The sequence below is a fragment of the Castor canadensis genome, chromosome 5 (assembly GCF_047511655.1).
Source record: "Castor canadensis chromosome 5, mCasCan1.hap1v2, whole genome shotgun sequence".
Taxonomy (NCBI): Eukaryota; Metazoa; Chordata; class Mammalia; order Rodentia; family Castoridae; genus Castor; species Castor canadensis.
This window is the reverse complement of record NC_133390.1, coordinates 99,706,074-99,733,145: the sequence shown is the minus strand read 5'-3', so window position 1 is coordinate 99,733,145 and position 27,072 is coordinate 99,706,074. Positions and strand designations below refer to the sequence as shown.

The window sequence follows — 27,072 nt, the reverse complement described above, 5'->3', positions numbered from 1 at the left end:
TCCTCAGGGTGTGACGCCCAGGTGACTTCTGTGATGCAGATTTCTAAAAATCTGGCTAGAAACCTGCATGATTGAACACTCCACTCATGGCAGGGTACAATCATTGATCTTCTCTTATTTTACCCAATCTGCACTTAGTCTTGGAAGATTAACCCTTTGGCAGTATGAATTCACATTGCTAAACACAAAGGGACTCCCTCCCAAGGCTTGGGAAACTGCATTAGTTCCCCAAGTAGGACCCAGGGACTTCTGGGGGTTCTGACATGATTCATGGAAGGGAAAAAGAAGAAGTGGGTAAAATGGGAGTTAGGGGAGAGACATAGGCCCTGGAAGGAACAGACTCACAGAGTCCTGGGGCTAAGAAAAACCTTAGCAATCACCTAGCATAGGCCTTTCAGGGTACTACACAACTACTTAGTGACAGAAACAGACAGAAACTGTCACTAAGTGACAGAAACTAGGTCTATTTTCTTTCAACTGCCTCAGAATATTTTGACATGAAGGAAACAGGGAGAGAGAGCCTGGCTATAGAGAAAGAAGGTATTATAACATGTTACTAAAGAAACATAATAGTAAATGAAGACAAAAACTTATGTATAAAGATAATCTCTATAATAAATCCTGGTAACATCCTGGGATAAATTTTAAATTATATTTGGACATCTCAGAGCTAAGGTGGATGGCGACTTCACAAGGAGAGAGATAAAAAAGAGGAAAGCAAATCATTTACATTTATACACCTGGCCGGTCTCTATGACCTTCAAAGAGTCAATGGCTGCACATTTGGCTCACCTATATTTGTGAGCAACTTCTCTGTCTGTTGATAGACTTTCCCACACCCCATCCCTAGCCCTTTTCAAATAGAAAGGAAAGGGTCATAGGGTGGGCACCGGGTGAAGAAGGTCAACCAATCTCACCACATCTGGCAAGGAAAGAATGGCAGGGAGTCGGACAGACCACAAGCAAGAGTGAGACGACAGCAAACCGGGTAAAGAGAAACACATTCCCAACTTCTGCTTGAAATATCTACCTCCCCAAAGCACAAGAGTAAGAGGAAACTCAAGTTCCTATCCATAGATTCAAGAAGAGGAATTGCATGCACAACTAACTTCAGCTACCTACATCCTGTTTTATGTGACTGTTTAGAAATTTATAAAAGCATGTTTTCTACAATATCCTTTTGTCACAAACCAGGTGTCTTCACAATTCATAACATCTGTCCAAAAAGCAAGAGAAACCAAGATATACTGGATGATTCTGTATGTCTGCCCCCACCTGCACACTCCAAATTACAGATTTTAAGAGGGAATGTTTCAAAATGTGAAAGCCACATATGCAGTAGCAGCACTCGAACAAATTACCTTTGTTTCAGTCGCTGAAGTTCTCATCGCAAAGAATGAAACTCACCATGCTTCTAAATAGAAATCAGCAAGCTGCATCAGTGGAACATGACCAGGAAGCAAAAATGGAACACAACCTCCACCATCCATGTTACAACTAGTCAATAATTATCTAAGTGGTATCAGTTATGTTTTCTGTGCATCGTGGTTGGCCTCTAAGTAAAGAGAAGAAGCCAGGCGAAGGGCTTGGGAACCCTGCAGTTTTTCTGTAGGAGTATTATCTTAGGCGGCCTCTGTGAAGAATGGGGTGTAGGCAGCGTGTAATCTGCATGTTTACTGCTTTAACATTCTACCCACTTCTGGAGAATCATTGCTCATCCTAATCACATTCAAAGGCCCCAGAAGGCAGCAGGATGTCCCTACTTCTTAGCAGTTTAGTTCTTGGAAATCCTAGAGGAAGAAGGCTTTGTCACCACATGCTATGCTGGCCATCTGGAAGCCACTAAACCAGTCCCTGCACCTAAAGCTCACCAGCATGAGGATTATGTCACACCTCTCCACAGCTCCTTAAAGACGAGTGAGGATTCATGAAAAAATTTGCCTGATTTTTAAGAAAGGAGAGATACTATTCAATAAACATTATTTGCTTAAATCTGATCATGAGAACTAGAAATCTAATATAGTCTGTAAACTTTTATAATATCCTTTCTAAATGAAGACTATTTACTTATTACACTGTTTTCTGAAGGTAATTTGCCAAAAACATCTACCACCTGAAGGTAGTAGGGGAGTTGACCAGGGAGAAGTCAAAAGGATGTGGTTCAATGGTAGAACACTGGCCTCGCACGTGTGAGGAGCTGGGTTAGATTCCCCACACAAAAAACAAAAAAAGAAGTTTGAAGCAAAATAAGACCTGGAGGACAAGATTTGAGTTCAAATTCTAAAGGCAAATTGATGATGCTAAATAGACCAACAAAAACAGATTTTCATATGAAAGGTCTATGAATAAATGTTGAAGATTCTCTAGACCTATCTGAATATGACAGCCATATTGCCACTTTCAGTTGTCACTAGCAATACAAGGCACTAAAATAGAAAATAATTATAATTAATACAGTTCAAATTCAGTTCCTTCATCACACTCAAGCCTGATTTTCTCATAGGAAGTGACTATCACATCAGACACGCAGATTACAGAACATTCTCATCACTGAGAAAGTTCTGTTGGATGGCTCTGATTCCAGAGTTCATAATAGACTTTAAAGTGACATAGATGTTCCATATAAACTAAAATAAAAAGCATGACTGTATAAAAGTGTACATTAGGGAATGGCATATTCAAAGCACAAAGAACATTTATTTTTTCTTTGGCTCAATTCTAGTTTGGTGGGAAAAAGCTTGCAGAAAACAGGCTTAGACTAATAGCAGAATTTCAGGAAAAGCCTACATGGAAGTCCTTACTTTAACCTGAAAAGGTGCAGATGTGTGTGGTGTGTGTGTGTGTGTGTGCATGCCTATGTACACATGTGTTCACACACAAATACTCTATAAAGCATTCACAGAATGACGCTAAACACAGGTCCTGGCATCCCACGACCTGCTAAAGTAGTGTGGATAACCTGGAGTAAGCTAAGGACTTTTTAAAAACCAGAAAGTCAAAACTATCACCATTTCACCTGACCTCAAAGCAGATTGCTACAGAAAGGAACATTCTAGAACAGAAAAGAGCAACTAGAGTCTATCTTTATATGGTTAGATATCTAAACACATTTTTATCACTGGAATTTTCTTAGACTTGAAACAGCTATCCAGGTGTTGTCACTGGGTCTGTTTTTGGAAGGTCTCCTGTCTAGCGTGTTTAAATATGTGATATCTTGTAAGCAGGAAGGCTTGATAATGTCCCAAGGTCATCTTCTGTGCGGGAGCACTGTTATCCTGGTATATTTACCTTAGTTTTCCAATGATACACTAATGCCAATTTAAAACTCACTATTTGATTTCACCCTCCTCCTTTCTTCTTTTTGACTGCACCTGTTTGATAATGTGTATGTCTGCAGGCTCACACATGCAGCTGTTATTATGCTGTTAACAGCTGTCCAGAATGAAGAAAGCAAAAACTCTACAGGGTGAGCTACAGGCTAAATTGATTAACAATGCTCCATGCAACACCAATACTTAAGTGTATGCCTGATCTTAATTACGAAGGTTGTAATGAATTAAGAGAGCTGGTAATAACACAATTATGAAATTTCAAAATGATATTAACCATAATATTGAGTCCTTACAGATAAAACCAAACTTCTATTTCCAAAAATGTAGATGACATCTTTGTTACAAGTACAAAGCATACAATGGGGCTTTTACTTTTTATGGATTCTGTGGAGCTTATAATGATTAACTGAAATCCAGGTATGTTAGATGAAGAGTACTTGAATATATACAGCACATTATAAAGTATTGTAACATAAAAATGCAATTATCTGCCATAGCCACATGGCCAGGATTTTATAGCAAATGTGTTTTAAAAGTGAGGGAAAGAGCAGGCATGGTGGTATACCCCTGTAATCCCAGGACTCAGAAGGCTGAGGCAGGAAGATCAAGAGTTTTGAAACCAGCCTAGGATACATAGCCAGACCCTTTCTCAAAAACCAAACAAACAAAAAAATGAGGAAGAAAGATCAGATTGGTTATGTGCATAAGAACTTTTAACTCTGTCTTCATTTTTCAAAATTAATTTTAACCCAAGTGAAAACACTTTAATTCAAAAATGCTATGTGACATTACAAATAAGGCCAATCACAACCCAATCTCTGCTCCCTTGGTCTCATCAGAAGCTATTTACCAGGTAATGTACACTAGACCTATTTTGTACCTTTGCAGTCCCCACATATCCAAGAAAGCAACCTAAGAAGAGTAGTGTAGCATTGTTCACTACAAAAAAAAAAAAAGAAAGAAAAATAGAAGCACCTTAAACAATCAGGGACTGACCAAACTAAATATAATTTAAAGAAGAGTTTTAAATCTATATTAAGTAATTTGATGTTTTTAATGTGCTTGGAAAGTACATGGCACAGAGTGAGCACTGTGGAAAGCATTGCTATCATAAGGACCAATATACTCAGAGAAAGGCACAAGCTTCACACAGACACACCACACACCACATACGCACACAATGTTGCTACATATTTTCTAGGAGTTCCAGGACTCCTTTCACTCCTTTCACTCCATGAGGTTTCTTTCTGCCTCTCTCTCATGGCATAAGAATACTTTGAAACCATGACAGCAACATAGTAAAGTTAAGACAGAAAACAGATCCGCATATCACATCTCTCTCCTGTTTCTCCAATCCTCAAAGAGAGTTCATTTTGTTCTTGGCTCCATAAGCTCAGGTGGAGCTCAAACATATTCCCTCCATGAAAAGAAGTGTGAAGTAACACTTCTAAACACTTCTTTACTTAAGATGAGACTGCAGAGAGACAAACAAAATCCATTGAGTATGAGCGCTGCATTGCCGGCCTCTACCTCTTCTGTTTCCATGTGGAAGCTTCATGTCAGGTAAATCTTAATTTACAGAAAAAGGAAGAAATTGTGCTCTACTGAGCAGAGGACTCTGAAAAGGGATCCAAAAAGATGAATTTGAGTTCAGCTCCAACAGAGTCTCCCAGTTGGGCACAGAGCAGGCCCTTCACCTCGTGTTTCGGAGGCTGTGGACTTAAAGTCTTTTATTGTTTCTGCATTGCCTAACGGGGGTCCTTTCTTCAGGAGCATGCATGTCCCTTTACAAATGAGGCTTCCTTTGAAGACAGGCAAGAGATCAGATTAAGCCTTTCAATATATATTACTTTTGTTTCCTCTTGGTTCACTGTTCTCACAATGGCTAATTCTCCAAGGGGTCCCAGATGTGAACTCTGCTCCAACTACTAAATAAGACTGGAGCAAGGGAATTCACACCACAAAACATTCTTCTTGACTCCCAAACAGGGTTTCTCCCAAAGAGATGCCTCTGCACCATCTGCTCCAGCAAAACTCAAATCCACTCTATTAATCATGTAAGTCTCCGAGTTTCCTTTCCTTACACTGAAGAAATCTTAATTATGCTCCTAGTTCAAAGTGTTTCTGAAGTGAACCAACTCAGTCTGTCTTGGTGGAGGAGTTTCACAGATGCTACGCTTACAAACAGCACTGAGCAGAGCTCCTGGATCAAAGTAAACTCCCAGGAAACATTTACTGTATGAATGATGGCAAAAACAACGATGTAGAGGGATCTTACTGTATATTATCTTTGTGTTTTTTCATGAGGCTGTGCAATAGGTACACAAGTGCCCCACTACTTCTTGCTCTTTCTTCAAGCACTATGTTAACTTTGAGATGCCTGACATTCCCTGGGTCATTGTCAGAATTTTGTGCTCACCTTGTGGCAGGTCTTAATTTTTCTAGAATCTCTGGTAATTTAGACTGCCTGCTGCAAAGTCCAGTTGCACAAATCAGGATCCAATCCGAAATGACTTTAACTGGGATCACGTTTATTTTTAGCACTTGAATATAAAATTTAAACCACAGTGTGCCAAGTGAATGCAGTGAACACTCAGTGGCTTCCAAACTTTTAGGAATTCTACCATAAAAATTGACAGAGAAAGTGTTGATTATAAACTCTGAAACATTAATCTCTAAGCATGGTTTCCAAAGGTTAGCTGGAAATTTTATCAGGTATATCCATATAACTACCAGTTATTCATATTAATTCCCTAACACTTTGTTTGCTAGCCACTGCACTGGAATGAGAGACAAAAGACTAAAAAAAGTGGAGCAGAGTGGGCAAAGGGAGCTGCCTTAGCGCAGTCTAGGCCAGCACCATCCAGAGGGAGCAATGAAGTTTCCTGATGCATGACGAAGTCACTCTCCTCTGGTCAGTCCCCTGCCTTATCCACTGCTTTAGCATTTATTTGCCCTTGAAGAGACAAGCCAAATATTGGGAACTGTCCAATTCTTTCCAGAGGTATTCAGACACTTAAAAAAAAAAAACACTGAGTACTTTGAAAACACCAGCATTCCGCTTGTGAACTATGCGGTACAGAGCAGTGAAAGAAGAATACAGGGCTGGTCACACTCCCTGCCATTTCCTCTGTTTCCCCAACTCTAATCTGGTGGCCTGTCCTGGGCAGTGCAGGTGTCCTGGGCCAAGTCAGCGCTGAATGAAAGGGATAAAAACAGTGTTGGCCCTCACTACTCCATAGAATTTTTCATTATATGAAGAAGCCATTGGTTCAGGATTGCCTGGACTGTTTTCCTAGCATCTTTACTTCCCATTTCTAACTAAGTATTCCCTCCAAATTGGGCAAGAGCTCTGCTGCCCTGCATTTCGACGCCTACCATAAGAATTAGGACCTCAGAATTCTAAATTTAGAATTTGGCTGGGACTCTGACCACAAATCTCAATCTTTCTTTCCGTTTGCCTTTGCCTTGTATTTAGAATCCCATGTCTTGTCAGTCAATGTCTTGATCTGATGTCAGAACACCAAAATTCATTGGGTCAGTTCCTTCCACACATACTCCTTACTAAACACAAGAAAACCAGAGTACATTGTTTGTTAAATAGCTGGTGAGTGGAAAATTATGTGTTACAAATGAAAGGAGGAGAGGAAGGAAAGTGGAAAAATGGGCAGCATAGTACAAGCACAGAAAGGGGAACTGGGGAAGCAGAAAAGAGAGAAAGAAAAGAAAAGGAAACATTATAGATTCCTATTAAAAGAAAGACTAGAGAATTCCATTCTTGAAAATTAAAGGTACTTTACATGTTTGTATGTACACATAGGTTTGTGTTTGTGAACATGAAAATATAACTTGTATTGTACATAGTTTTGTTTCATTCTAAAACAAATTAAAGAAATTGCTACTTATCTGGCTAAATATCCACTTTAGCCAAATAAATAAACTAAATAAACCAAACATGGTTTTAAAATTGTGCCCAATATCCAATCTACATTTTCGTTAACAAAAATACTGCCTGCTGATTTGCTGTTCGGTTTCTCTTCCTAAGCAAAACACAACGCATGCTAATATGCTAGCAGAACAACTTGCTCCTTTGATTGTTGACATTTCTATTGCTCCCACAAAGGCAAAATCTCTACTATTTTGGTGGCAAAAGCCAGACTAGTGTTTCTTTCCTTTGGGAAGAGAATAAGATTTTATTGATTGATTGATTGATTGACTGATGGTAACGGGGTTTGAGCTCAGGTTTTCATGCTTGCAAGGTAGGCACTCAATTGCTTGAACATACCTCCATTCTTTTTTGCTCTGGTTATTTTTTTATAGGTTCTCACTTTTTGACAAGGCCAACCTGGACTGCAATCCTCCTGTTTAGGCTTACTGCAGTAGCTGGGATGATAGAAGAGCACCACCATTCCCAGAATTTTTTTTTTTTTTCTGTTGAGAAGGGTCTTTTCTCCCAGGCTGATCTGCAACCACAATCCTCTGATCTCTGACGCTCAGAGCTGGAATCACAGGCATGTGCCCCCAGTGCCCTGCAAGGGTTAAGATTTTTTAAAAAGACTACTCTTCAATGTTCTTTCACAGAGATCTCTGAAGTTAACAGTTGTCCTACAGGTAGAAATTACAGAACATAGGCAGAAGGGAGAAAGACAAATGGGGCAGCTATCATTTTCCACCATAAGTCACCCAAACTATAACTCTTCCAAGTGAAATAGAGTTGGCAGGAAGAGAACAAAATGTCTCTGGAACATGCCATGGGATGAGGGAGAATCTAGGATTACAGCCATCTTTCACTTTTATTCTCATTATATCATTGGTCAAAATCTGCAAAATAAACCATTCTTCAAGGTCTATGATTTCCACATATTTTTAAGCCATAGAATGATGATTTTGAGCAATTTTTTTGTGTGTGAAATTCAGGCAAATATCTGAGTCTGATTCTTTCATTTTCTTTTAACTTTCATAACCACTCACCAATCTCATGTACTAATCCAGGGATTGTAATTATCCCAGGAACCTACTAGATCCATTCAACAAATGAATCCACAAATATTGTATGCTTATTATGTAAGAAACAGTGCCAGAGATCAGCTAAACACCACACACACACACACACACACACACACACACACACACATAATTTAAGACCGTACACTACCTTATAAACAATTACACATATAAATCTCCTCTCTCATTGGCTTGTAAAAGCTTCTCTCACTAGACCTAGTAAATAAGTAGAACAGATTTGGAAGTGAAATTGTAAGGAAGCAAAAAGTAAGCATGCTATACTTGAGAAGTGTGAGATGTTGAGGTGGGTGGAGCACAGCGTCTGGGGGTGAGGAGTGGTAGTGACCATGGTGTAGCCATAGATGTGGATGGAGACTGCAGATCAGATGATGAAGGCCCTAATGTGTGCTGTGCTCAAAAGCTACACTTCATCCTACTGAAATGGAGCAGCATTGTGGGTGCTTCAAGGTGGGAATAGTATGATGAGATAGTGTTTCATATCACATAGGAACAAGTTATGAAGCATGATCTTGCTACTCAAATTGTCATCTGAGGAGAAAAGTACCACCATTACCTGGAAACCCACTAGAAATGCAGAATCCCAGTTCCCACTCCATAACTCTGACTGGGACACTGCATTTTTTAAATCACAGTCCTTAGTTAAGTCACAATCACATATATCCTAAGAATTACTGATGTAAAGGAAGTGTCTCTGCAAACAGAAATAGTGGGGCCTTGGTTCTTTCCCTTATGTCTCAGAATTTCCATTTTTTCCTCCCTAAAGTTAGGCAACATATACTGATTGTCTATAAAAATTAGTTGTGAGAACCCATGTGAAAATGCTTTGTGAATTCTAACGTGTGGTAGCAGGTAGACATGAGGTGGTTTTATTGTTGTGACCATCTTGTCTCATAACAAAGTCATATATTTTGTAAAAGAATCCTTTGAAGCTTAAGTGTGGAAATAGTAAAAGGTAAAAATTTACAGAGACAATATTAAAGCTTTAGTCACCGGCGTTTTGCATATTATTCCTTTTGGATTACATTGAACTACTTCCAAATCTCCCATTAATTCACAAAACCTACCTCCTCCTCTCTACTGAAACAAAGACTAGGAATAAGAATGACCATGTCAAGCCCTGCACACTAAGCAGGTCTAAAGAGCTTATCCTAACCATGCAGAGTTTTTCCTAGCCAAATAGCCATTATCTTTAAAAGTAACTCCAAATCTCAGCACTTAATAGTTTCCTGGGAGAGGATGTAGAAATGATTTAAAATAGAGTATAAGCCTGTTTGTCAATATCATCCTGCCCAGAAGGGAAATGAGATCAAGCAGATGACCTTCGTTAGATTCCTTCCAGTGATAACTCCACTTTCTAGTCAAAGCAAGTAAGCAGTGACGTAGCCCAAAAGGTGGGCAGTGGGGAATTACAAGTCACTGATCTCTGCAAAGAATCCTTCAGCCCAGGAATGACGGTGCATAGATCCACAGCTTGACTCAAATCTAGAGACGATATTTTTCCATTTGACACTCTTTCAAAAAATGTATTGTCTGACACATTGCCACATGTTAATGAGAGTGAGTTTATTAAAACAGATCCTTTTTATTTAACAGCACTGAAGAGACAGACCATTTGTTTGAGTATTCATTTATTCCCTCTCTTGTAAAATATTTATCAAGTGTCCAAATGTGCCAAACACTGCCATTCACATTAAAGGGCCAAACAGGATGGGCAGGCTCTCTGCCCTCGTGGAGAATATAATCTTCAGCAGAGTCCCCATATGACTATCACCACATTCCCCTACTGGTAAAATGTGTGCGCAAGCATCTCAACTTATGTATTTATAAACTATTCTCTATGCTGTATATGTGCCAACACATATAAAGAATGATATAATATGCAATAATAAGTTTGTTATATCTCCAAATAAAAATATGACAGTAAAGCAGTAGAAATGGGTCTTTCTGTTTCTTCCACTTTCTACCATCCCTGGCCTGTGGGTAATCACATGGGAGGTCCCGCTTTTAGAGTAATTTCCATGAGAGAAATTTTTCCATGGTGACTACTTCAATCACCTCCAGAATTTGAACAAGAGAAATTAGATCAGTTGCTCAGGATCAGAGACTCAAATTTATTTTCTCTTTGTATCTCTAATAACTTAAATTGTACTTAGTGAGCAAATGGTTCATGAGGCCCCATGTCCAAAACAACCAGAGTAAAATGGACTATGACTCAAGAGGTAGAGTCCTTGCTTTGCAATTGTGAAGCCCCGAGTTCAATCCCCAGTCCCCCCTAAAATAGAAAATAACTGATGTACAGTAAATGATTATAGAATTGAGGAGCAAAGGAGAGAAAGGTTGGGGGACAAAGGGAAAAATAACTATGTATATTACAAAAAGAACCACTTGTACAATAAGAAAAAAATAGCTTGTGTACCAGAAAAAAGATTAATTGCTTCAGTTACTTAAATAATAATGGTAACAATAACAAAACCGAATAAAAATTCATATGAGGAAAAAAAACTGTCTCCAACCATAGATCTCATCTGCCAAATTTCTCTACTGGGATTCATTCTCTCTCTATCTGTCTCTTCCTCTCTCTCTGTCTCTCTCTCTGTCTCTTTCTCTCTCTCTCTATCTCTCGGGGGGTGTGTGTGTGTGTGTGTGTCTCCTCACTTTTAGTAGACAATAAGCCAATTTTACTCTAAATAGTCAAATCATTTTTAAAATGTGCATTTACATGTAGACTCTTTAAAATTATTTACTTTACCCACAATTCACTGAAAAGGAAATAGTGATACACAGAGTTACACAGTTACCTGGCCATATAGTGACTCCTATCACCTTTGCCTTTGTTCAAAATCAACTGTATTTTCTTTCTGGCAAAAGACTTCTACTGATAGTTGGTAATACTAATATTTGTGTCATGTTATCAAAAACATTTCCCAAGAATCATGGTTGCAGCATTATCAATAATAGATTTATCTGTTACATCAAAGTTTGGGTGTAATAAACTTATCACCATTTCTACTAGCTTCCCCCCACACTCACTGTCAGCTTGGACAAAAGGTGCTTTGTGAAGTGTGTCCCCATTAGACACAGTTCCTTCAGGTGCACAGACCAATTGCTGGTGCCAGACTCCTGGTGCAGCTGCTCTGTCGAGTTCAGAGTGCCTCAAGACCCCGCCCAAGGAGAGACTTCCACACTCAAAACTATGCAGCAGAAGAAGAGGAAGTTTGGGTTACCATATGTGGGACTATGACTTGTAACCCCAATGATCCTAGAAACCTCAAGGTCACATTCTGGCAGCCTACTTTGTGGTCTTGGGAAGTCTGAGTGTTTAGATTAGAATCCCTGCTCACTTTGGGCAGGGTTGTGCTCTAGCCTGAGAAGTCTATTTTTGCCTCGGCTTAACCCTGAGGGTCTCCAAAGTTCCAACTTGGTAGAGGAGAAGGACTTTTCCCAGGAACATTCCTTCCCCTAACAAATAATGAAGCCTGTCTCACAATCTGAAATCTCAAGTAGGACTTAAATCCCCTAGGGATGCCCATAATAAAAATGCTGACATCCATTTTCTTAAGGTATGTGATGGTGTGCCTGCACACACAGACATATATATGTGTATATACAAACATGCAGAGATGACCATATTTGTGCTTGGTCTGAGTTGCTCACAGAAGTTGTCTATAGCAGATCTTACTGTTCTCTTTTTTAAAATAAGAGCACAGAAATACCCAGAGTTTATAGAGCTTATCAAAAGTCCCATAGCTTAGGACTTGTGTGCCTTACAGGACTGAAATGGTAACTAGAAAATTCTTGGTACATAACCATCTCATTTTTTTTTTTCTGGTTACATGTTCCTCACATGTAACCAGAAGGGGCGGAGTGGGTGGTAAGGGAGGGGGTGGGGGCAGGGGGGAGAAATGACCCAAGCCTTGTATGCACATATGAATAAAATAATAAAGAAAAACAAAACATAACCATCTCATTTTTTTTATGTCCACGTTGTCGTGCTCATCACTGAGTTTCGTGTGTATCTATGACATCATGCTTCCACAGACACTGGGGTCCTCCTTACCATCTGAGACAGTGGCTCTGCCTTTCAGGAAGCAGTGGGAGGATTGGCCCTTCCCAGCATGACCCACAGTGTGGTCCCTACAGTGTGAGAAGAGGTTGGTCCCCAGCAGTGACTCTTTCATCACCAGGAGAAAACTGACCCTTCTTTCAGATGTTTGGAAAAGGTGAAAAAGCCTTCTTTTTCTTTTCCATACCAAGTACTGGACTTTGCATTCCTTCCCATCTAACACCCCAGGGCCCTCAGGAGGCTTGTGGGCCATTATGGAAAGTGTTTGTAAAGCCACATGAGTGCCAGAGAAGACAGGCAATGCAGACATGGGCTGAACAATAACAGGCAAGCTGCAGACGTGTGGCAGGCCCTGCTTCCGCAGAGTTCTGACAGTGCCTTTTCAACACATGAACGTTATTTCTTAGGGCAGTAATCCCAAGGACCTTATTAAACTTTCCATGTCCCGGAGACCCCACCAACAGCTTTCTATCCCACCATGAAGAACATTCTCTGCTCCTAGAACTGCATCAGGTTTTACTCCAACAAACGGGTCAGCTGGACTTGCATGTTCTACCAAGTGGCCATCCCAGATTTCCTTCAGATCTGCTTCTTGCACAACTTGGATATAGCCTAAGCCTAAGGAGACACAGCCAGCTTGGGAAAAGGTGAAAGATGCTGAGGAAACTTCTGCTAAAACAATATTGTTTAAAAAAAAAATCTGATAGTTAAGATAAGACATTCTCTCATTTTCCTGAGAGTTTTGTTATTCCTAGATAGGCTGCACGATTTATAACAAAGTCCTAGCTGAGTGTTTTGGAGTTGGTTGTTATTTTCAAACAGCATGTGCTGTGGCGTTTCCTTGGGGGAACACATTCCAATTTCTTAATGGGGTGTAATCAGTAACACGTTTGCTTCAGGCCTTATAATGATGATGCTGTTAACTGCATTCACCAAAAATCCTTTAAAACAGCTGTTTTCAACCAACTTTCGCTGTGAATGTACTTTTTGTGTGTTTAATGTACTTGGCAAGCATTTGAGAAAGCCCTTGCCTACTGTTTTATTTGTTTCCATTTATGAAAACATGCGTTCACTATGAAAATCAGATGCGTTTGTAAAGTTATCAAGGAACCCGTAAGAAAAACTACGCTGTCCTTGCTGTCATCAGCAATTTCTGAATCATCTCCAGTGAGATCTGCTAAGGAGAACCTCCCATGCATTTGTTCAAACATTGAATGATCAGCAGTTCTTCTTCGGGCATGAATGGAAGGAGCACCTTTCTTGAATTGTATGTCCTAAGGTCAGAAAAGGAGAGAAAAGACCCAGTAAGGGGCTGGTAGAGTGCCTGAGTTCTAGGTCCTGGGTTCAAACTCCAGTGGTCCCCTCCCCCCAAAAAAAGATCCAGTAGGGCCACCTTGTCTAGGTCCTAAAGCTAACGTTTTCCAGTAGACAGCTGCTTTGCCTCCGTGGCAACATGCACCTAACGCTGTCTCACGAACCTTCTAGCCTCTACCATTGATCAGGGCCCATCTGACGTGCAAAAACCCACTTGGAGTCTTACTAAGGATAGAACACCTTCCTTTCTTCAAACATTATCCAACCAGGAAAAAGACAGCATGCACTCATGGTCGCTTAAAGTCTAGTCTTTCTTATCTTCAGTTAACAAGGCTTGCTGCCAGGAACAGACCACAAGAAAACTCCCAACCACCCTGGTGCATAAAACTATAAAAGCAGGAGAACTTTCCTTGCCATTTGATGCCCACCACTCTCCAAAGTGATAGTATTGTTGCTCTACTCTCACTTTATTGCTTCAATTGTTTTAGGCCTTTGTGGTTGTCAGGGCACACAATTAAAAAGCAAGCATCAGACATTGGCCTCCCACCCTGTGAGTACTCTGGACAGAGGCCCTGGTCTCCCAGCACCGTCAGAAAGGCACAAGAGTTGCTCTTTCCCATTTTTCCTCCCTTATTCTAATCTCATTTTTCAAAACCAAAATGATTCCTTAACCTGCAGATGCCTGCACAGTTGGAGAAGCCGATGCTTTGTGTACTTGGGCCTCTTCGCTCAACTTTTCCCGTGCTCATAGTGCGTGGGAGAGTGACTGCCAAACCCCAGCTCACCAGCATTCCTGTATCCTGGGTCCAGCAAAGACATAAAATATTACATTTCTATTTCATTTGCTCTCTCTGACATGCCTCACTGCCTTTACAAGTCACCATTTCACAGTTGCAACAAAGATTACAGGGACGCTCACAGGTCAGGGCTCTAGCAACATGGATGTAAGGGCCTGGAAAGAAAGCAGAGGGCTGGGCTTATCTGCTCCCTATCTGCCATTTCTTACCACAAGGCTTGCTCAGTGACAGCCACGTTGTCCCGAGGCAACTACTCAGTAATAAGATACACAACAAATAATGGAGTTTTTTTGCTAGAAAAATATATACTCAGGTAATTAAATTGTTAACATGATGGATGGCCTTATTTTATATTTGAATTCAAAGTGGCTTTCTGTATCATTCAACTAAAATGGCTTGATGTTACAGAAAAAGAACAACAGAAAAAACATAACTCCAGAGAAATGGCAAAATAGATTTTTGTCAATTATTTTGAAAACAAACATGAGTAGTTTGCACTGTGCCAGGTGTATTCTTTACCTGAAATTCATACAGCTGAGGTTCAAATATCATACTCATTCTTTTTTATTCCTGCTTTTTGTAGCATATTCTAAGATATGAGACCATACAAAATTTACCAAAAGATATGCTTTGATTTACATGGGAAGAGTAAGACCATATTAGAAAGTCTTACTGTTCAGAAGGTTCCAGAAGTAAGACCCTAGTGTCTGAGTTTAAAATGTTAATGGACATGCATTCTGCCCATGTTGAATCCCAAATGACAACATGTTTTCTGCCCAGGGCATGATTCTGACTAAATCAATAAACTACCCTAACTCTGATAAAAGTTTTACAAAATATCCAAGACATTTAGAGTAATTGTTAACATCTGCTCATTATGATTCAGCAGTGTAAGCAGGTTTAGAAGCCAGATAAATATATTTATTCATCAGCAGCCAGCATGTCACTACTACCTCAGTGGTGACATAAAACAGGAAGACATTAGAACTTGCCTTAGTCTCAGGTTCACGGAATACAAATGAACCATTGTGGGAAAAAAAAGAAAAAAGAAAATTCTGCTTTCTCCATGTTTTCCAAAAGAGAGAGAGAGAGAAATTTGGTCAAAAATCTTTATAATTTACTTTAGACTGAAAACCTGGGGAATATTCAGGAAAACTAAATAAAGGAAGACATAAATCTTAGAGAAGGGATCTGAAGACACCGTCATTGCTAAAACATGAAAAGCTTTTTTCTTGTTTATTTTCAAAAACACAATTCAATTTTGATTTCTTCTTTCATTTCACAACATAAGAAATTTATTTCTATACCAGAAGGTTAAAAATAAGCTCTTTGAAAATAATATTGAGAAGGTTCTGTGTGTTGAGGTGAAAACAGTTCTTTGAGGATATCTACCACCTTGGGTCTAACTTGTCCTGAACCATGACCACCAGCAAAGTCATTGTTTAATAGTTGTAAGAAAATGTTAACCAACTCACGTTCACACTTATTGGGAATATTATGAGTCAGGGGAAGTTGGCTTTATGTGACTTTTTTTATCATTTCATGTGAACTGGAGTGTGTGTGTGTGTGTGTGTGTGTGTGTGTGTGTACAAGTGTATATGTATATGTGTGTGAGTGTGTGTGCTCCAAGTGCCCTTCCAGTAGTCTAAATGACCTCTAGGGATGCTAACAGATCTCATGTTACATGTTCCTTAAGTATTTGAAGCTGAGTTGTTGATTAACTTTCAACTACCTGTGCTATCCTCAGTCATGTTATCCTCAATAGATTAAATCAAGTTGCCTCAAGGTTAACTCTTTAGTGAGGGAATAAATCTAACATATGCCATGGACTTTCACACAATCCACTAACATCAGACCTTAGAAACTTCATAAACATTACCTATGAAAAGTAAAAAGACTCCAGAAAGGAGGACAATAGTAAAAGAAAGTCACTGGTAGACACTGATTTCTCTTAAGTGTTGGATAATAATTAATTAGTCATATGTGTGCACATTGAAAGTCATATAGTAGGTCCGTAATGAAAGTTTGTTGAATTGACTACTTAGGATAATACTGTATATCTATTTCCAGTACCCAATACCTTCCAAGAGATTAGTTGTGAATACTGGGATTCTCTATCAGATCCACAATATTAGCAAGGCAAAGATGGGAAAATTAACAGAGAGATGCTATCAAGCTAATTAAAGCTGTAAAAGAAGCAAGAGCGTCTTCATGGATTGTTCTGTTCACTAACCTGTAATTATATTGTCAATTGCATTAACTTCATTGTCCACTAATAGAGTAAGTTTCAAGGGAGGCAGCCAATGTTGGAATGGTTATTTATTTTTATGTCCTAATTAATCAGTACTGACACCAAACCACATCCTTCCTCCTTACTCATTATTTAAATGACTCATTTATATGGATGAACCTCTTTGCTTTGTGCATATTTCATTATCACATTAACATGCTTTCAAAACAAAAAGGCTTGTTTCTGCTTCAGCAAGTCCTTTGAACAAACAGCTACTTGAGCCACCCTGACAGCAAGCCTCATCTCTTACTAGACAAGAGTACCAGACAGTGGAGAGTGACTGTAGTCAGTCAATGGCTGCCACTCACTGGGAAGGAAAAATGAATTCATGATGAGTTTTATAGTGCTGGAGGGAGGTGGGGAAAGGACTTGGCCTAGAACATAAAACCTTTTCATCAAAGGTTCGAATGCATCTTCTATTCACCTAATTATTTCCTGAAGTCTCAAATATAGAAACTTGAAATAACCTCTTCCAGAGTTATGTTAAAAATCTGTTGGAGTCATGAAATTGAAAGATAATTTAAAATAACTTAGTGAGCCCACTTCTGAGACATGACTCCCTTTGGTAAAGGCTCTTGTTGCTGTGTTACCTACTTCATGAGCTTTAATGAAAGGTTCTGTGCTTAAACTCCATCTTGAGAAACCACGTGGCCAACTTTATGTAGATCAGTCCTGACATCACCCTAGACAATAGTGTTGGAGAGGGAGTGCCCATGTCTCCTTATATCCAAAGAAAAGACGTTTCCTCACAAGATACCCTTAGAACGAATAAAATGGGCTATACTCAAATGTCAGCAATGTGTCTTTGCATTATGGGGTACACTCAATGTATTTTTAGGAAAAAAAAGACACTAGCTGGGGGAGGAGAGACCTGCAATCAAAAGTTGACTGGAATGTTTAAAGATGTCATATAACGGAATCATTTTGAAAAGAGTCAACAACATTTTACCCAGATTTATTAGTTATTCCTTTAGATAGGATCTCACAATTGCAAATATTTTATGGATTGCTCTATAATTTTAAGATAACCTTTAAAGTATATAGAATAAAGTTACTTTCTAATGACCATGAATGTATACCCATGGGACACATTAAAAAATAGCTCTGAGTTTACAGAACTGGGTACCTGGCCTTGAGATAAATGTCCTATGGGTGCAAGTAAAGATGTTTGCCTTCAAAAACTGTTGGGTGAGTCAATAAACTGTGATGATGCCAGTAATGGATACTGCAATTTCAAATAGGATTGTAACATGAAAGTGGAATGAAATATTTCAAGAATCTTAAGTATTATAAATGTCTTTGATAATGAATAAAAATCATTTCTCAAGTTTTTCGTTGGACAAAAGTCAGTTACCATTCTACGTTATATGGAGTTCCCATAAATGGGGGCATGAGCTGACTGTATTTGGATATGGTTCTGGTTTTCATTTTTCATCTTGAAAATTTTGCAATTTTGTAAAATATAGCAAAACAAACAAAATCATGACTTACACTGCCCACTTTTGTTTACTTTTGGTGGCTTCCTCCAGTTTTCAACAGTTACTAGCCACCTGCTTATTACTGGTACTACCTTGTGGCCTGGAATTCTATCTACTTGGCATCTCACTTATTAAAAGGAAATCCCTCTGCACACTTTACCTAAATCCTGTATTCTCCAGTGGAAGCTCATTTCATATTACTCAAACTTCTGTGAACAGTAGTTCAATATCATCCTCTTTATGGGAAAAATCCATTATTCAAAAATAGTCAATAAATCACTTTATCCTTCATTTCCCCCATTTGAATAAGCCTAGTTCCCCAGAGCTTTCCCCAAAATACTCCACTGCCAATTCACTATCAAGGCATAACTGAGTGCCTGGGAGAATTAGTCATATTTTATGACTAATTATAACATTACATACTATATAAGGCTATAATGATTATTAATTTTAAATGGCAAATTTAATTGCCTCAAAACTTGGCTTATTCCTTCTTCTAAGTTCTTTAGGAAATTCTCAAGTTTCTCCTTGACTTACCTGCTTCAGAAATGTTCCAACCACGGTAGGGGGATCAGTTTATGTTTAGGAGAAGTGGGCCAATGTCTGGCATGAAGACATTAAAACTAGAGAAATCTGTTCCTTCATAACCTAAGCCAAGACTGCTAAAACTGAAAGGCAAGTAAATTAACTCACTTTCATAATCATTACAGCATCCATTATTAAAAGTAGGCTCAATTTCAGACTACAAATGCACCAAGCATTCTGAAATACTTTTCTAAGCAATGTACACACACCACACACACACACACACACACACACATACACTGACCCAATAAAAGTTGGCTTTGTTGTATTTTTGGATGCCAATAGTTACTCTGCACACTTCACACCAGGTATTAAACTCTAGGTCTAAATTAGAGAATTCCCTTGAAGACTAGGTGTCCAGAGCTGCACAATCTGATCACTTATGATGCCAGCCCTAGCCGTGTACTTCAGGCAAGAATACAAGAGCTGAGATTTATTTCAACAGATTCATATTTCAGAAATTTATTTGCTAACTTTTTTGTATGAGGCATGAAATATGACCCTCATACTGGATCACAGATGCATAGAGAACTAGTTTGGTATTTTGTATTTTTTAAAGATTGGACTGATAGAGGATGAGTCAGTATTCACTTACAAAGTGAAACAATGAAATGCTGCTAAAGCCTCTCTTCTTAAAACTCATTATTTTGTTTATTTTCTAAAGAAGATGTCACTCTTGAGTTCTGCGCAGGCAACACTAAGCAATTCCTAGTGTCTGTCCTGAATGGATTTTCAAGGTCACATTCAAATGAATATGAAGGAAGGCCCTGAAAGAACTTGTGAGGACCACCTTGAGGGCCAGAAAGGTTAAGTGCCAGTGAGGTGAGGAGAGAAGGTGAGGGAGGCATCTGATGTACCTTACTCTGCCCAGTGACCATTCTTGTCATCAAAGAGCTCCAAACCAGACTAAAAAGAGGTTGAAGATCTGAACTTGGGCACTGCTGAGAGTTTGCAGGATCCCAGGGAAAGGAAACGGATCTGGATCAAATTATATTCAATTCAGAAGCCTGTGGGGCATTCTAATGACTTCCATTACCCCTGTGGTCATCTTGGGTGGTGGAGCTCATTAAGATTCAATCACAAAAATTAGGACTCAGGATATCAGACCTGAGAAAGGACCCTATGTAGTCCACCAAAGCTCTAAGGTGAAATGACTTGGCCAAGACCTCAGCTCCAGGCCATCTTATCACCAACAGTCAATGTTGCTATAACTACCAAACAGGTGGCCAACATTTGTCTGTTAAATTCCTATCCCAGGAGGAATCAACTGAAATGAATAAACAGAGCATGCAGAGTCAGAAAGAAAACTTACCTAGCCAGAGTAGAGCTTGCCAGTCCAAGCCACCATCAAATCCTGGAAGTCTTGAGTGGGCTCCTCCCTTGCCTCCCTGCTCCACACATACCCATGTCTCTTCTGCACAGAGCAGTTGAGTTTCTCTCCTGGCCTTCTCTCACAGTCAACCCAGATTCCTTGCAAGCTGGGGCCTTCAAGGCCCTGCTCTCTGACTTCCTCCCTCTTCTCTCAGTCATTCACTCTATCCTTAAGCACTGGCCTCTGGTTCTTTGACACAACAAGCTTGTTCCTTCTTTGGGTCCTTTGCCCTGCTGTTCTCCTCCTAGCCTGGAAGTCTTGCCCTGAAGCTGTCCCCATGTTCACTGAGTCATTCTTGCAGGTCTTGGCTCAAATACCTCCTCCCAGAGGGACTGAACCTGACCCCTCTCTTGAGCACCAACTCTTCTGCAGGCTACCATTCTTCTATGCTCTCCTCCCCCTTAAACACATTCATTCTTCTTTAGGTCACTTATCTTTACCAAACATTACATATTTTCTTGTTTTTGTGTTCCCTGTCTTCTTGCCTACTAAAAAACTCTAGGGAGCAGGGGTATAGAGTTTGTCTGGACTCCAGAACAATGCCTGGCACATACTGGTTTCACAGTTTATATTTGTTGAATCAATGAACAAGGATTATTATGGATTACCAGCCAATCCACAGAACCAGGCTAATGAAAGTCATTGAGCAACGCTATGGCCATCCTCAGGTAAAGACCTTAGCTGGAGGGGCTCAGCACTACTTCATCTCTTCTTGCATTCCTGTATATTGGTCCTTCCTTCTTCCTAACCTTGGTCAATCATATCCACTAGAAACTTATTACTACCCCAGTTCCACAGAAAAAGAAAAATAGAAACTTGCTACTGATTTACAGCATACTCATGACATCTTAGAATGACTAAATGAGTGAAGATGGCCTAATTGCTTTGTTGCTTTATCATCGATGATTTCTTGGGGCTTTTGTTGGTAAATTAGTGGGGATTTTTTGTTTGTTTTGCTTTTTCCATTTAGTCCTCCAGGGTCTGTTTGGTTTCTTTTTTTTTTTTTTCTGTAGAGTAGTGATATTACTATATTTATCTACTTCTCTACTGGAAGGTAGTATTGGTTCTGTATTTAAAGATATTTTGAGAGAAAGGAATCCTTTTAGAAACTTAGTTTATGGGAGAGTTTGCAGTTTCTGCAGACAGGTGTTTTGAGGACAAAGTTAATCAAAGAAAGAAAAAAAATACTTTTAACTTTGATCATTTGGACAGGAGCTGGTATAAGAAAACTGACAGAGTAAAAATGTTTGCCAAGACATGGCCCAAAATGGACAGTGACAATTGCCTGGAGAAAATACCACATACAGGTTATATATAGGCTACAGGTGACTGTGACTGTCTTCTGCGGTCACATGGGAAAGAAGCCACTAGAGAAACAGAGAGAAGATGTGACTCTGCACTTGGGGATCCTAGCCCCAGCTCTGGGAAGCTAACCCTACCATGATGACTCTAACTATCTGAAGAAATTCAGCCAATCATCGGCTCTCATGGCAACCACACCCCCCTTCTCTAGTCGGTCTTCAGAGCCTCCTGCATGCCTTAACTCTGCCCAAACAGAGCTCACGTGGTTTGGACAGGGCTCTCTGCAGCCTGAGTAATATCTATGCTCTTTTCCATGTCTGCTTCTCTCATTCTGCACTGAGCCCTACGCTGCAGGCTTCCTTGTTCCCCTCCACCAATTCTGAGATGTGCTCTCCTACTCTTTCCTCCTGCTCTAGAAGATTATCTTTTCTATCACTTGGGTATTTTTTTTTATTTTCAAATAATGGTTCACTTCTGAATTTCAAGTAATATATGCACATTATAATTGATGTGGGGCTTTTCAAGCTGTGCTCCTAAGACTTCTCAGACATCACCAGGGAAAAAAGTTGGGCATACACACTAGGAATTAAAATCCTTCACCACTTCACCATAGTAATTTAGTTGACTTATGTATTTTATATATTGAGCTTCTGAGTAAGATATTACTTAAAGAAAGATTTTTACTATTTTTATTTAAAGGGGGATTTTAAAAAAATCTTTTAAGTTACAATAACACATGACTCAAGGGATCTGCCACCACCTGGTGGCAGCATACCCAAATTTCAATATACCTAATTTTTTTTAAAGAGTTAAATTAAATCTGCTACTCTAAAATTATATAGTGACAAAAAAGGCTCAGAAAATTAAGAGTAATTGTGAAAAATGCATTAGAAAGTACAATTTCACTTTCAAAATACAATGATAGTATTTGAAAACTGAGGTTCCATAAATAAATTAAAATGCTTTTATTATGTGGATCTCATGGTACTTGGAGAAAATATTTTCATTATGCCTTAAAACCAACATTGCAATCACGTAAAACAAATTGGCGGAATCTCTAGATTTGTTTTAATGTCTGAACATCAGTGTTATTTACCCTCAAATACCTGGGGAAAGCTTCGTTTCTTCTTCTTCTTGGAGTCAATATGAACACCAAGAAAGTTTTAGTTAGGATATTCCCTGTTCTGCTCTTCACCTCCACCAAAACTAAACAAAGCAAGAGCAAAGGCACCTTCTCACAGAGTTTTATAAATGACTGCACACAGATAACAGAGAACTAGTACCTAACCACAAGCACACTCATGGAGGAGTGGAGGAAGAAACTGAGATTTTTTTTTTTCCTTTTTCAGGCCTCTCAGTTCTCACATAACAGTAATCTATTAGATTGGTTTTGTCCACTTTAACCACAATAACTTTGCTGTGTCCTGGTTCCACAATGTTCTGTTCAGGTAAAACACTTTAAACACTCAAGATGGGTTCCAGGAAGTAAAGCACCTGGAGACCGAAAGGGAAATGAAAATAGAGCCCTGCCCTTCCCAGTGACCTCTCTGGCCAGACCCATATAGATCCCTCCCCAGCAGTGTGAGCTTCCCTGGTCCCTCTCCACAGGTCATGTGACTCAAGTCTTTGTTTTCTTTCGGGTGGTGATGTCCTAGGTTAAATTTTCAAGCAGGATATGACAAAACCAGCAAGACAGTGCAGGGGCATCCTGTCACACTCTCAGGCCTATGGAGAGCAGAGTGAGTGAGAGTGCAAATGTCAGAGAAATACTCTTAGTGAGCCTAGAACCAAGTTTACTTCTCAAGGTCCTTCAAGAGCTGGAATGAACGTGCTCCTTCAGAAGCCACAACTGCCTTGCACTGTGGATTTGCCAGCAAGATCACACCCATACACGTTCTTTCTTCGTAGACTCTCAGTGATTTGCAACTGAAATTCATACCTAGCACCCCTAAAACTAATTCTAGTGTTATTTGCCAGCTTTTCCTAGGTCAACTACAAATCAAGATACTATAAAACATGACCTGAATTACAAACAAATAGTGGAATGAGAGTGATGAAAATAAAATAATCACCAAGAATTCACCTAGCACTTTTGAAATGTAAAGGTGTCTGGCCTGCCATGAGCACGAAAACTGACCTATGCTGTTTCTCACACTAGCAACACATGGAAGTTGACATTAGTCATTTAGAATATGCATCACCATTCATTCTTTCAACATGCCAAGAGCAGGTCATAGCAAATATCAGACACTCCAGAGATCTAAGCTATTACTGAAGAAAACAAAACTCTGGTGTCTGTTACTTTGCAATTATTGGATGTCACTGCTGTCATTTCATGTTCTGGATCTGTGTCACAGCATCAACTACATAAAACCAAAGACCACCAGCTGTGCACTTCCAACAGTTTGGATCCATATTTAATTGTTTTTTAGATATATGCCTGACTGTAGATAAACAAAGCCAGCCGCATAAAACAAACAAGCATATTTAAAGACTGCAGAAACAGAAAGTTTGCACAAAGGAAACTAACAAACCCAAAATGTTAAAGTAATGCCAGTTACCATGTGAAAAAAACAGGTACACTAGAGCTAATTAGTACACCAGTGCTAATTAGCCAGCCTTCCTGCTTCAGTTATTATGTAACCGACTGCGTTATGGCTTGCTGCCTTAGCTCCTGGGCCATTATGGCCTATCTTGAGATCACTTTTGATACTCCCCAGGTAAAGGAACACCAAACAGTAGTCATTTATCTGACAAAAGACCTTGTGTTTTTCTTATTCTATCAATCATTAAACAAGTAATGTCTTTTTATGTTATTGCTTTAACATTCATTAACACTCACGTCAGAGGAAATCTTTGCAATTAAAAATCCTATTGACCATCCACAGTTGGTTTGCTGGGTTTGCTACAACTGATTTTATTTTTAACGGAAGCAATAGCACTGAGGTAGGTCAGGAACTCACCCCCAAGTTCAGCTTGAAGTATCTCTTTTATGATTCAAATGCCGTTGGTACTCATACTTAAAAACAAAATCAGATCTGGACATCTCAATGCTAACGTTAAAGAGAATCTGGACTGACCAGCTGGAAAGGAAGGAATGCTTCAGAAAAACAAAGACAGACAGCAACAGACTGTTGTGTGTCACATGAGTGTTCCTCATGGCAAAAACCCTCTCAGGAGGGTTTCAACTAAAATCCTGACCAGCTCATTATCATCTCAAATGCTCTAAACACATTTTCCATAAGTTCTTTGTGATTGGAAACCACAAAAAGAAACAGAATGAGAACGTGTCCAGTATGACAAAGTGTGAGCTCTGAATATCCACGGGTAACTTGTTCACCTTAAACCACTCCTTTTGTGGGAACATCACCCATAAAAACTGATTATACACCTTCCACAGCAATATTATCATCCAGCATTGAGAGAAATAAAACTGAACAAACACTTTTCCTTTTAATAAAGAGCAATTTAGAGGGTGGGAGAAGAGCAAATTTCCTTCTTGGAAAAACCTGTGTGCTATAAAAACGTCTTTTATTTAAGGAGTGGATTGACCTCATTGTATCTATATTTATAGAACACCCCCTTTACAAGAACAAAATGAGGTGGAAATAAACATCAAAACAACTTCTTTAATGTAATCATTTAAAATGTTACCAACATAAAGACAGGAAAGAACTGTTTCTCTCTATACATCTACTTAGGCTGTCTTTTAAAAATATTTATTCAAATTGTTACTATTTAATTAAAATGGAAGACTGAATGTTGCCCTAGGGTCCTGTCAAGATATAAAGATCCTTAGAACAGAAAATGTCACATAGAATCTGCTTTTCCTCTAAAAATCAAAATCATTCACAACAAGAAAACTTAGGACATGGAATTATCTGAATTTATTTAGTCACTCAGCAAACAGTAAAGACACAACTTTGGAGACACTTGCAGCTGTGTTGAGAAGGAAACACTACCCTTCCCTGTCTTTCACCTGTAGGATGATCAAATCCATGGTTCCAGGAAGTGAACTATAATGGGGTTTTAATGTCCTTTGGGCCCTGCCCCAGCATTGTTCATTTTCAGTAAATGAAAGCAATACGAGCTTTGCAAAGGGATTTCAAACTATTACAGAGGAAACTTAAACACGAATCCAAATACTACCATGGATAGAAGATTCTGAGAATTACTCATCTTGTCGAGACCTTTCAGTTGAAATCACTGCTATTTTCATGAATATTTAAGAAGCACAGACTCCAAGAAGATAGTAAAAAAGGGAACATTGCTGGTGGTTTCTTTTTAATCCACAGGTCCTTCCTAGGGTTTCAGCCCTCACTAGGAATTACTTCAAAGACACTTTCCACCTATAATCATTACTCAATTATTAAGACCTTAATACTATGTTCAGCAGGGCTGTTTATAGTGCAGAGAGACAGGTGATGGTTCAGAAAGCAGCTGTCCCAGCAAGACTGTTAACCTGCCGACTGAGGCGTAGAGGGCGAGGCCACACTCCCCACCCAGCCCAACACTATTCCCAACCTTGCAAGGTTCCTCGTGACTCCTCTCTCCACCCAGACTGTGGTGGTGGCTGCCTCCTCACCTCATTCCACTAGGATCAAAATGTTCTTGGTATAAAGCTAAGTGAAGAATTAGACCTGGAGAATAAGATCTGGTCCCTGGGTTGGGTTTGAGTCACCATTGTGCTGTTTACTAGTAGCTTGACCTTGGACACATCATTCAAGCTCTGTTGAAGTAAAGTTCACTCCAGCCAGACGAGACCTCATCTCCAAGTCCTGCACTCTGATCCACTGCCTCTCTCTACAGAACCTGCGGAACCCATAGTCCCATTCCACACTCCAGCATACTGCTTGGCCACTGTGGGGATTTAAAGACCCATAGTTTCACTGGAATGCTGCATTTATTAGTGTAGCTACACATTCTTCTGCATAATGTCCCCTGACACCTGCTGTCACCTGATCTTCCACTCTCTACTCCCCAAAAGAACACAATGCAAAAATAAACCACATAATTTTTTCTTAAAAATAGCCTGAAGAAACCCATGAACATGAATCTGTATTTCAGATGTCCCAAAGCTGTTGGTTCTGGATTCCTTCCACATCATTTCGCCTTCCTTTCCATCCCATTTCCCTACTCTCCTATAGAAGCCTGGGGAAGATTAAGGGACCCTTTGTTGGTTGTGTGCTTGAGAGGGGAGCTCTGACTGTGATGCACTCTGATCATATTTTTCAACATTTTCATGGACTGTTTCAGATTTATGTCTGTAAAGACCATTATCTCTTGGCCCTAAGCCTATTGCCATGAAGTCATAACCTTTGTTCAAAAGCAGCCCAGCCCACTGTCATAATTACAGATTTAACTCTGTTAATAAAGACAACGCAAGCTTCTCCTCTCATAAGAAGAAAATGGGCTATACTTCATATTAAATAATAGATTAACATGCTAAGTTAGAAGAAGTCTTGGAGTCCTAGAACAAGGAAGTCTTACATGGTACCCTCTCCTATAAGTCAT

The 27,072-nt window shown here is 39.4% G+C and overlaps 1 protein-coding gene across 9 annotated transcripts in view; it reads right to left on the bottom strand.

The window, feature by feature from the left end:
* Mecom (MDS1 and EVI1 complex locus) overlaps positions 1-27,072 on the bottom strand; it is a 542,504-nt gene that overhangs the window by 179,033 nt on the left and 336,399 nt on the right. The window contains exon 1 of one of the 9 annotated variants that reach the window (XM_074073827.1): positions 20,197-22,223. The exons of 7 other annotated variants lie outside the window; for them this stretch is intronic. Coding sequence is in view for 1 of the 2 variants with exons in the window: in XM_074073824.1 (XP_073929925.1) it covers positions 1,362-1,388 (27 nt within the window). In the remaining variant the exon portion in view is untranslated. Of the gene's footprint in view, positions 1-1,361; positions 1,498-20,196; positions 22,224-27,072 lie in introns of those variants that run through there. One more of the 9 variants, XM_074073824.1, reaches the window with a different exon arrangement.